The sequence below is a fragment of the Emys orbicularis genome, chromosome 10, assembly GCF_028017835.1.
Source record: "Emys orbicularis isolate rEmyOrb1 chromosome 10, rEmyOrb1.hap1, whole genome shotgun sequence".
In the NCBI taxonomy this organism is placed as follows: Eukaryota; Metazoa; Chordata; order Testudines; family Emydidae; genus Emys; species Emys orbicularis.
In genome coordinates this window covers 66,423,132-66,435,168 of record NC_088692.1, presented here as the reverse complement: position 1 = coordinate 66,435,168, position 12,037 = coordinate 66,423,132, and the positions used below count along the sequence as shown (strand labels likewise).

The following is a 12,037-nucleotide window of genomic DNA, read 5'->3' as shown; positions in this document are numbered from 1 at the left end:
ACGACTTTAAGTGAGGAGTACTGTATGTCTAAAATGTGAGGGATAGTTTTGTAGTAAAAGCATGCTGAGCAGTGCTTATCCTATAGAAAAAAATCCAAATGATTTAGAGGGCACATATAAAATGTGCATACTCCTTGGAAAAAATAATGCAAAGTTTGTGAAGGTGACAATTATAACAATGCAAGTTTATAGCTACACAATACATAATACAAACTTTGTGCGTGTAAAAGATAAATTTATTGATGGAAAGATGTGATATACATAATTTAGTACAAGGAAACGATAAGCATTTTAAATATTTGAAAAAAATGAAATAAACGTACATTTTCCATCGTAAATGTTTTATATCTGATGCTGGACATGAAGAATACTGTATGACCATGAAACTGATTGAATGATATATAATACATTTCAAATGCACACAATTAAATTATGATTATTGGCCTTCTTTTTTTAGTTTCCTGTATCTGCATGGTAGAACAGAATAGTTAGAATATAATAATTTTAATATATCCATTAAATGCCTGAAGAGCAGTTTTATTTTTCTTTGCGAACAAAGCCTTACTCTAAATCCGAAATCACCACTTTTTATGACCATTCAGTCCTACCTTAATAAAATACATTTACTAATACTAATGAATGCAAAGGTATCAGAGCTGGACATTAGATTTGAACAGCATTAAGTGCTAGTTTATAAGATAACCATAAACATCTTTAACAACTAAAAAGTCTTGTGTGAGTAACTGTGGTTCATTATATATTAAAACATCTTTGCACTTGTCAGAGTATACTGTCATAGCAATCACGTTTAAGAAAACTAAACATATATGTTACTCAGCTTCTGTTGTTCCTTTCATTTCTACTTTAGCAAGCTAGAATTGTAGGAGTTTTTTTCATAACTTTACACGTTTTCTTGGAGACTGTTTTATCTAACCTTTATTCCCCCTCTTCCTGGTTCTCTTTCAGATAGCAGTTCTGTGGATGAAAAGGTTTAAAATCACATATTTCCTTAAGGGGTTGTGTATTTTGTTGATGTTTGTTTGTGACTTATTTGATCTGTTTGGTTCCTTCATTTTAGTTGTGAAATGTGCATGTTTCCCAGCTTTCCATTCTTTTGTTCTCCTTTGAGTGTATTCCAGATGTGTTGCATTTATAAACAGGGTAGCCTCACTGTTGTGCTTATCTTATAAAATCATAGTTGCCAACACAGGGGTCTGCTACTGTCAAACATGGTGTCTGGATTTTTGCCTCTGACTAGTTATCATCTACACTGCACATACTCTGGGATTTAAAGGGCAGCCATACTTGGGAGGCAATATCTGATATCTTCTTCGGGGTTTTACCAGTGTTTTTCACTAAATGCTGAATGCTAATCACATGTATTTCAAAGCAAAAATTAATGTAGCTTTGGCCTGGAGCTGACCCTGCTTGACATTTTTCATATTAGGTGTTATATGTACGATGCAGTTAAATTCTATCCAAAATCTCTTAGCAGAAACTGAGTAACTAAGCTTTTTTTTATTCTTCATTAAAGGCTCGAATAGTAAGTGGAAGTTCTTTGGATGCTTCCAAGTTTTATGCAATCCAGGCATTTGGCGGGTAAGTACAGTTATGACCATGAAGTTTGTTATATATGCAATGCTATTTCTTAATATTATTCTTAATATCACTCTCTGAAGTTTATAATTGTGTTCAAATGTCCTGAGAAAATTGAACTTTTGCATTGTAACAGGAATATGAAATAATAGATTTCACTGTCCTACATCTTTTCCATAAGTCCTCCAAGACCAAAAGAAATTGATGAAATGTTCAGCTGGACAAGTTCACCAAGAATAAAAAAATTCTGTTATTTCAAATCTGTATATATCAAATGTGCTTTTTAAACCCATACAGTATATTTCAGTCTTAAATCTGCATTTCAGGAAACTGACTGGCTTTGCAATATGCTTCTAATATTTGAGATCGAGAAAATGACAGGAAAAGTGTGTTGTCTTGTTGCTGAAGAAAATGAACATGGCAGCTTACACATTTAAGTCTATCTTATTCTTGCTGGAGTCATCTTAAATTCCAGTCTAGGGACTTCCTTCTCCTTTTCCTTCTGTCTTGAATCCCATTCTTCACTTCGAGTTGCATACCTTTTCTTTACAAAAAGTAATTTTACTGTGAAAGCATATGGATGCTGTATATCAGCTATACACTTCAAACTATCAAGAATTATACATTGTTCTCCTGCTAGTGTGGGCAGGCAGTTTTCCATGGTAACATTCTGCTTCAGATGTAAGGTACTGAGACAAAATTAGCTAATTTACCTTAAATGTTTCCCTTTGCTCTTCTTTGAGTTAAACTATATGATGTAGCCTAGATACCATTATTTTTTCACCTCAATTTCCTCTGCCCTCTTTTCTGGATACAAGGGAATAATTGAACTGCAGTTCATTTGTTTAATGTATTTCTCAGAATGCTGTAGAAGAAATAATTACAGTAACACTTAACTGCAGTAGTTAATTTGGTTCGTTTATTTTATTATTATTATTATTATTATTGCTAGACAACTCTATACAGATAAATGAGCATCATCTAACTTTGAGTGGGTTAGGTAATTCCTGTAGTCTTTATCATGCTTTAGAAGTATTTTTTTTCTTTTGGGGCTGGTAATAATTCCACCAAGACAACAAAAAATAGTAGTGAATGTTTAAAAATACAAATAATTTTAAAAGAGAAACATCAAGGACAATTATTTTTGTTTATTTGATAACAGGTGAGAGCTAAGATTTTGTCAGGACCATATCTCCTAATCAACCATTCTATCTATTTCATCTAATCTAATCTAATCTACCATGCCAAAACATCCTTCTTCTCAGATAGGGCTTTCCAGTGCTCTCCTGCACTGGCTCTTCCCATCGCTCTGAAATTCTGTAGGAGCTAAAAGCAGTACGTATCTGATGAGACTTTTGCTTTTGATACAAAGTCTGTCTCAGTCCAGTGGCCTGGCAACACATTAGCTATGGAAGACCCCAGGGTACCTCGAAGGTGGAGACTAGCTTAGCACGCCCAGATCTCTGTCCACAATGACCCTGCTTCTAGATACCATCTCCAGTTTCAGAGCTCAGTAGGTTGACAAATTATCCGATAGGTCACTTGCCAGAAGATTTAGCCTACTTGTTGGCAGTGCTCAAAGAACTTAGGCCTGGTGTGGGTGGAGAGTTGAAGTATCTTGGAAGTTCCAGGCGTGTAACAATTTGGAGAGATAAATAAAGGTGCTCAATTTTTGTGTGGACAATGTTTAAAAAAATCAGTCTGTGCAATTATTGCACAATTTTCAGCTTCATTATTTTGCAGCAGAGGATTGATATATTTACAGTAGATGACAAAAATGCCAAGATATTAAAATCTTATAAAAATGAAGAGGAGAGATCTCTATTGCAGAGGCCACAAAACTCTTGACCAAACAAATCATATGCCACCAGTCTCATAAATGTTTGCTATACTGGACTTTTAGTGATATTTAATTCACTTGTTTCTTTATTCTCGGCAGTATTTTGAGTGTTGGACAGCCTCCTACATTCACCATCTGGATTCTATGATCTTTTAGGCTGTATATAATTTTTCCCTGTGTTAATAGGACTACAGTAGGGCCTTGCTCTGTTTGTATATTGGAGATTATTGATGCTCGCCGAGGTACCACTCGGAAGTAAAACTGGTAGAGAGATCATATATTTTGAGTTTTGACTGATATTAGTTTTGCAGTTCAATCTGGGAGAAATTCATCCTTAAACAAGTTGAGAAAACTCCCATTGTTTTCTAGATTTATGTGTGTGGTCATAGTAGTACAACTTCTACCAATTTCTTTCATATCATAAATATCTTGTTTTTTGGTGGGTGGTGTGAGCAGAGCTGGACTGGATTGTTTGATGACTAAAACAATACTTTGTCTAGTATCTGGGCCTACAATTCAGTGTTGTGATGTTGTTTGTTCTAGTTGCTTCATCCTGATTTCCATATGCACAATGTTTACCTTATCTGAAAGTATACTGATTGTTTTTTCTGCATAGGAATAGTATTATCTGAAGGAACTTTTTTTCTGTTGACACATTAGTGTCCTAAATACTTATCCTAAAGATTATTCCATAATGAATTAATTCTCCAGGAAAATATTTACCATAAATTATTCACCAGTATGTCTGTGTTAATGTAACTCTTGTAGTAGACCCTTCATTGAGTAGGTGTACTGTCATCAAGAGGTTAGAATAAAAAGAAAGCAATAGGATTGCAGTAAATTGTGTCATTGTGTACCATAAGGTATCATGTACATCATAATACAGAAGCTGATCCACGCACACACCCCACCCATTTAGAGGTTTTGGATTTACTTTGCTTTTTGAAGTTGTAATTAATTGAACAATAATGGACAGGGGTTTGCTGGAGCATCACATGATAGTTGGTTGCACTTAGAATAAGTGCAAATCAGCCACACAAAGAATTCAGCATTGTTTATCGTCGGTGTTACTTTATCCATTTCATGTCCTAAGAATAAACAATCATGATTAATGCCTGAGCAGTGAAATTGTTAGTGAATTTCCCCAAAATTTTCATCATCATTATTATTAGTATACTCAATGCCAAATATAATAAATAATGCTGATGGGAGGTGGCTGGGATCCCCAAATAAGTAATTTTAATCAATAGATATGTTACTTATAACTAAATGTGTATTTAGCATCTCTCTGAAACAAATACAGTTTCTTAGGATTTGCAGTTCAGAAACTTCTGTGTTTGTAGCCTCTTATTTCTCATTCATATTAATATCATATCTGAAATGTTACAAGTACATAACTAATATATTTATAAAATATACTTTAATAAAACTGAAGTTAATTTATAATTCTCTTCATTTTCTCTTCTTTGGCACTGATCCTGTAGACACACATGGGCTTAATTTTCTTCATGTGAGTGGTCCTACTGAAGCCAATGGAACTGCTTATGTGTACAGGATTAAAGATTCATATGAGGGTTTGTAGGATCTGTGCCTAAATTTGCATACTTTGTACATTTTTCCCTGGCTCCTTTCTTATGCACCTTCATTACTTGTTGGAAGTCAATTTTTTCGTTTACTGATACAGAATAACTTCCTTTGCTTATGAAGTAGGTCTTTCACCATTTTGAATAGTGCTATGAACCATTCAGGTGCCACTTAATTGCAAAGCATGCTCAGAAGATTTGTATTATGCTGATGTATGGCACTTCTTTAATTAACTTTAAAAGTGATCATATTTTCCCACTCTTGACCTCCTTTGAGTCTAGTCTATGTAGTTCATCTCCATGGCATTCACTGCTTCTGAAGTGTCATCTATTAACCATTTGTATGCTTCAGTTAATGGATAAGTATTATATGGATTAATAAATAAGTGCTTAGCAGCTTTGGAAATTCACAGTTCCTGATACTAAAGTGTTAATTTTGAGAAGCAGTGTTGCTTTTTTGTTTTGCATGTTCCCTTCCTCTTAAATATTCATCTCTGCACTCATCAATTGGAATCATGCTGTCACTTATCAGTGCAGATGGATGAACTATTCATAGCAAATAATTTATTCCGTGAATGTAGCCCTTCTTTGCGGTTTTGTGAATTTTTTATCCGACATTGATTTAACAAACGTGTTCATGATTCAGAAGTGTTGGACAAACGTATACAAACGTACTTCAACCTAAGGGATGTTCATGAACTATTTGGTCTTCAGCTATTTGCTATTTGTTGTGGTATATGAGTGGTCACATAGCTCACATGGTATTGTTTCTGCTCCTTGATTGGATGGCTGAAACTTTTATGAACAGAATGGGAAATTGGAGATTTTAAGGTGGCGATGCAAACAAACATTCTTGCACAATCACAGTCACACAAATATTCAAGACTTTTGCTTTCCACAAATATCCTTCGGAACAACACATCTCTTGTGCTGAATGTTCACAGAAAACAAATGTAAGTGGTTGTGAATACTGTCAAATGTTCTGGTTTGAAATTATGTGTTTGAATACTTTCCTGAAGTATTTCCCCAGCTCTCATTTAGAAAGCGATGTGGGAGTTCTTAGGTTTTGGCCTTTCTCAAGTTTTGTGGTATTATTCTAATGCGAATGTTTCACTTGTTCATTGCATATGAAGGATGTGTGTTATTCTTTTATTTCTATTGCTCATTTGGGCCAAAATAATATCCTATTTTAAAATTCAGCTAGCACCCTGCGCTGCAGAGATTTATTTTAGTTATTTTAATTGAGCATATGTATCCCCTGTGTCCATAAAGTTGTTTACTCTTGATATGTAGATGCTTCTATGTATGGAGCATGGGAATTTGTTTGTGTTAGAGATGCTGTGGGTACTTGCTCTGAATTGCATGTACAACAAAGCAGAAAGTTACTTGCCAGTCCATGGGAAGGGGGTGAGTATTTTGCTATTTGCCCCCTTACCTACCCATAGGCCTGTTACCATTTCTTCACTGATCATACTTTTCACTTATAGCTCCTCTTCAATTTACTTTTTTGGAAGATGTTTTGCTGATGTTGAAATGCTAATTCACAAAGAACATTCTTCCTGAATCAGTACTTGTGTAAATTACATTTGGGAATAGCGATAAAAGGAGCATCTGCTAGATTTTTTTTTTGTATTGTTCATACATATCAAGTGTAATTTATGTTTGAGTCTTTTCTGGAAAGATGCTGTCTTTGGTTTCACCTGGGTGCCTGATGGCAAGGATGTCAGAGAATGATCATTTTACAGTTTGGCCTAATCCATTTTGGAGTTTGGCAATGGTGCACAGATGGAGCAATGCACAGACCTTTATACATTTACCTTTTCTTAGATGACAGCTTGAATATGGTGAATCTTTAACTTATTTGATTTTCATTGTGCTTGCAGCTCCAATATAAATATTGGAAGGCCTGGAAAAATCAATGAGTATTTTATAGAGTCATAGCATGCTACATGTGTACCAAGTGACCTACCGCAGCCTGTGATATAAAGGAGGTCAGACTAGATGATCTAATGGCCCCTTCTGGCCTTACATTCTATTAAACTATGAAACAGATACAGAATATAACTTGAAGTTTCTATTCTATCTCAGATATTCAAAACCTTTATTTTTTTGGACCAGAAGATTATGAGTGCTGTTCTTTCTATATCAGGGATGCAGTCCCATGCTCTGGGTGTCCCTAAACCTCTGACTGTGATGCTAGGACTGGAAGACAAGGGATAGATCACTAGATAATTGCCCTGTTCTGTTTATTTCCTTTGAAGCATCTGGCATTGGCCACTGATGAAAGACAGGATACTGGTCTAGATGGACCATTGGTCTGATCCAGTATGGCCATTCTTATGTCATATGCACAGTTCCTCTGATGAACATCGTGTTTAATGGTCCATAGTCTCACACACACAGAAATACTGATGCTTCTTTGTTAGACTTGGCAACTGCATTCTTTATGTTGGCACTGATAATTTAGCTATTAAGTATTTTCTTGGGGTTTTTTCCAATGAAAAGTGCATCATGTGCAATCTAATTCAGTATATATTAACTGTTACAGGCAGTTTTCAACAGAACTATCCAAGGTTTAAAAATATGATAATAGATGTCAGGGTGATTTTAAAGTCTGTTCTTTACAAGTGTTAGGTGTATCCTTGTCTCAGTGCATGAGGATGTATGCTGATGAGAGTCATATTTCTTAATTCATACTCTTCAGGATGGAAATATTTCAGTAATGAGACAGGAAAAGGCATGAAATATGTTGTTAGGCATAAATCTGAAGGCTGAGTGCCATCACTGTATGTAGGTATGAATTACTAGAGCCATGTTCTTTCAATAGATAATCTTTTATGAGAAAAATGTGATAATATCAAATATTTTTTAAATAGCAGTGTGAAGTGATGAAACCCATCAGTTAAAAGTCTGGCAGTTAATCCAGCACAAGTCACAACTTAAACTTTGATTTTTTTCAGCAATGAATTGTGCTATATTGCAGACCTGGCTCAAAATTTTGTTAGTCATTTAAAATTCATATCTTTCTCCTAGCTCTTGCCCTCGTTACAGTATCCTTTTATGTAACATTCCTCTAGATTGCCAACTTTCTGTGCTGATAAATTACTATCTGTGGGTGAAATTCTTCATTTTTACTAGAGAGGAGACAAAACTGAAACATGATTCGAAACTATCCCAAACTTCAGGGTATTTAAATTTGAAACCCCAGATTCAAACTCACCCTTATGTTTCAGTCAGATGCAAAACCAGAAGGAGCTTCTTTTCAGGTGTGGATATTGCTAGAACTTCTCCAGATTGGTTGTAATGCAGTACTGCAGCTGATCTTGCATGATTTCAGACATTTTGAGATGAAATCTCATGACAGTAGCTCACTGCCACTGACTCTGAATCAAAACTCTAGCCCAAATATAGCACTACAGCCCAAATAAACCTGATCTGGATCCAAACACTGTTTCTTTGTTAGGGTTGCCAGGTTTCCGGTTTTAACTGGAACACCCGGTCGAAAAGGGACCCTCCCCAGCCTGGTGAAAATGAGTGAGTGAGTGAAGGTGGGGGAGGGAGGGAGATGGAGTGAGCAGGGCGGGGCCTCGGAGAAGGGGCAGGGCAAGGGTGTTCAGTTTTGTTCCCTTAGAAAGTTGGCAACCCGTTCTCTAATATTTAATAAAACTGTGTGCTGTACTTCTCCATTTATTTACTGAGATCAGTATGAATTCTAAATTGTGATTAGTGCAAAATGAATCTGTTTTTTAAAAGCCAACTTTTTTCTACCTTGCTGTTTCACCAGTATGTGACTTATTTATTTTTTTTAATCGTGTTTCTAGTGCTGTGTTATAGGTATTTATTTACCTTTATTTGAGAAAGGACAATAAAAATACAGTGGCTGTAAGATTTGCTAGCAGAGCCATTGCTCTGCACTAACCCTGAAAAAATACTTTCTGCCGTGTCTCAGCTGTGCCTCTTAAGAATCTCTGAAGCTGTCCATCCTTTGCCTTTTTGGCAGGCATTAGATATTGCTAGCAGTGTTATCAATGCAAATAGCATTGCAATATAAATAAAAATAAATATATAGTGACATTTAAGCATTTCCTTAAAAGTGCAATCAATCACTGTCCAACCCTAGCAACCTGCTTCTCTTCACGTCAGGAGCACATCTTAGTGTTCATCATTACATTATGAGAAATGTTTAGGAGCAGCCAGTTGAGTCCCATGTTTCAGATTTACTCCCTCTCTAGAGACCCTGGGTTTAAAATCTATGTTCTTCAGGCTTCTGCTTCTTTTTTTCCTTTGTTCCCCTCTTTCTTCCTCTATCCCCTCCACACACACACGCCTTTTTATGTTGTTACTTTTCACATTTTGCTGTCATTTTCCTCCATGTTTTCTACCCCTTCTACTGTCTTAAAAAACTCGGTAGCTGCTTTTTATAATAACTCTTCTAGAGTGTTTTGTCTCTTTATTTCCATGGGAATGAACAACAGGCATTTAAAAATGTGCACAACAGTGGATCTAAGCTGATATAGAGTAATGTGAAAAGAACTCTCCTATAAAATACTGACCCACTCTGTTCCATCCAACCTCTCAGGCAGAACTTGAGGACGTGATAACGTCTATCCTAAGCCTAAAGTTAAGTCATTGTCCCTTTGCAAAGCATAAGATCTTTGGTGTCACTAGGGGAGCATTGTTGAACAGGTATAGAAAGTGCAGAGGTGGTGTAAAGCCCAGGTCATGGCCCAACACATGCCTTGCCCAGCAGTGTCCTTCACATGCTGACTGCTCCTTTAAGGGAGTTGGGCTCAGCCTTGGCTGTGATCTAGTAATTTACCTCAGCTGATCCTGATCTGGACTCATTTAAAATGAGTGATCCTAGCCATGGACGAGTCAGAGAGAAGGAAGAGAATTCAATGAGGGGAGGAGATTCAGGAGAGAAGAGGCAGGGAGTCCCTACTCTCTAGGAAGGGCCTGGTGAAGGCAGGCAGAAAAGGGCCACAGGGATGGAGTTGGTTCCTGTGTTGGGCCCTGGAAAAGGGGCAGGGCACAGTGAGATAGTCCTGGAGGTCAGCATTCTAGGGGAGGAGCAAGGAGCTAGGAGGACCTAGGGAGAAGCCTGGAAACCAGAGGGAGAGGCTGAATTAACCACAGGCTACTGGAAAACAGCACAAGGGGCTTGGCGGTAGTAAGAGGTCCAGGGAAATAGTAGCACATCTGAAGGAGCTGACCCAGCTGTTCAACACAAGGTCCCTGGGCTGGAGCTCAGAGCAGAGGGTGGCTCTTGGTTCCCCTACCACCCCAAGGAAGGGGCATAAAAACCCCAACACAAAAACTATTAAGCCCAGATGAGGGTGAGGACTGAGCCAAGAGAATGAGTTGAGGAGTAGCCCGAGAAGGGATGCATGGATCTCTGGTAGGGATGTTGTTAAACCAGAAGGGGTCCAGAGAAGATGCATCTTAGCCAGAGGGCTAAGTCATGGACTGAAACAGACCATCAAAGGGCCAAAAAGGAGCTCAACATGGATGTGAATACTCCTCCAGTCATGACCAGATGCCAGGGGATGCTGCGGTGGTGAGTGGAACCACTTACATCCCCGGTCTCAGGTTGGCAGCACTGGAAGCTCAACTCCCTTGCACTTCCCAGTACCTTGAGCCTAACTATGACTACCTCCTCCGTGGGTGTGTTTGGGAATGTAAGTGGCTCCCTTGGCCACCATCGTGCACACACCTGGGATGGGCTGTACAATGTTCCTTGAAACTCAGGGTCTGTGGGATGATGAGGGAAACTCCAGTCAAGTACCCTCCCCTGAGAATGCCATTGCCCCAGTTCCAGACATACACATCTAGTAACGTCTCAGCTCAAGCATTCAAACTGATCTTAAATATTGTGTTAGATAATGGGACTATTTCTAAGATTCCCAGAAAACAAATCATAAAGAGCAATGTAGATCAAACCCATTACCTTGAATTGCACCCAGGACTCTTTGAATAAATCGGAAGTCCATGCAATCAGTGAGCTATTCAAAACTGTGGATGCTTCTCTAGTAGCTCTGAATTAGCTCCCTGTGAGCCTTCCCTTTCCTCCCTGCAACCTATGTCTCTCAAATAATCTCCCTCGTCTCTCCTTTTTTTCACTGCAACATTCCAATAGGTTCCCATCCTCTCTTCTTTCCCCATGAATCTCCAATAGGCTCCTCTCTCCTCCTGTCTCACAAACCTTCAGGAGGAAGGCTGTGGCTGTTTTGTGTCTCCTAGAGTATGCAAGGTTTGAATTCACTGGATGTACAAAGGTTTATGAGACTCTCAGGAAGGAGATGTAGAAAATTCACGGGAGTATTCTGAGACCTAATGGAGTATTGTTGGGAACACTGGCTCTGTAGGAAGGTTGATGGGTAGAGATCCATGGGTTATGGGAAATGAGAGAGCCATATGAACATTGGTTTTGAGGAGAGAGGGAGTCTTTATGTGAAGAAATTAAAACCTGAAAGAAGTTTGGTGTTTGAAGGAATGGGAGAAGGTTGAAATGGAGTCATTTCTTTAGAACGGCTTTACCCATATCTAGGTTTAATTAAATCAAGACCTCTAAGAAAATGATTAACCAAAAGTGCTTCAAACTCTGCATTAGCTAATAGGGAAGAGAGGGACAAGCACATAATGTTTCTGCTACTACCACATTATAGGCAATATTTCAATATTGATAGGCATTAAACCACATGTCTCAGTAGTCTGCTGGTAAAGACACTGCTTCAGATAATTCACTCGCCCCTACTTGAGTTTCGCCATAAGGAACTCATTAATTTCTATCAAGGAAAACAGATATTTTTGTCAGCCTATTGGATTCTTACAGGAAGGGTTCCCTTTATGATGAAAATAGCTGATAACATCTTGCCTTTTTGGTCTCATGCTGTTTTGTCATTTATAAGTTGATCCATGAAAATGTCTCCTGCGTAATCACTGTACAATTAGAAGTGGATTGGAAATGTTGTAACTGGGAATGCATATTAAACAGTAAGGATGCTTAATGCAGATATGC

At 37.7% G+C, this 12,037-nt stretch overlaps 1 protein-coding gene across 1 annotated transcript in view; it reads left to right on the top strand.

Annotated features, from left to right (window-relative positions):
* Positions 1-12,037, top strand: part of UNC13C (unc-13 homolog C) — a 402,367-nt gene that overhangs the window by 42,186 nt on the left and 348,144 nt on the right. Inside the window, exons 2-3 of the mRNA XM_065411637.1 lie at positions 967-989; positions 1,535-1,599. Of these exons, the coding sequence (XP_065267709.1) occupies positions 967-989; positions 1,535-1,599 (88 nt within the window). The remainder of the gene's footprint in view (positions 1-966; positions 990-1,534; positions 1,600-12,037) is intronic.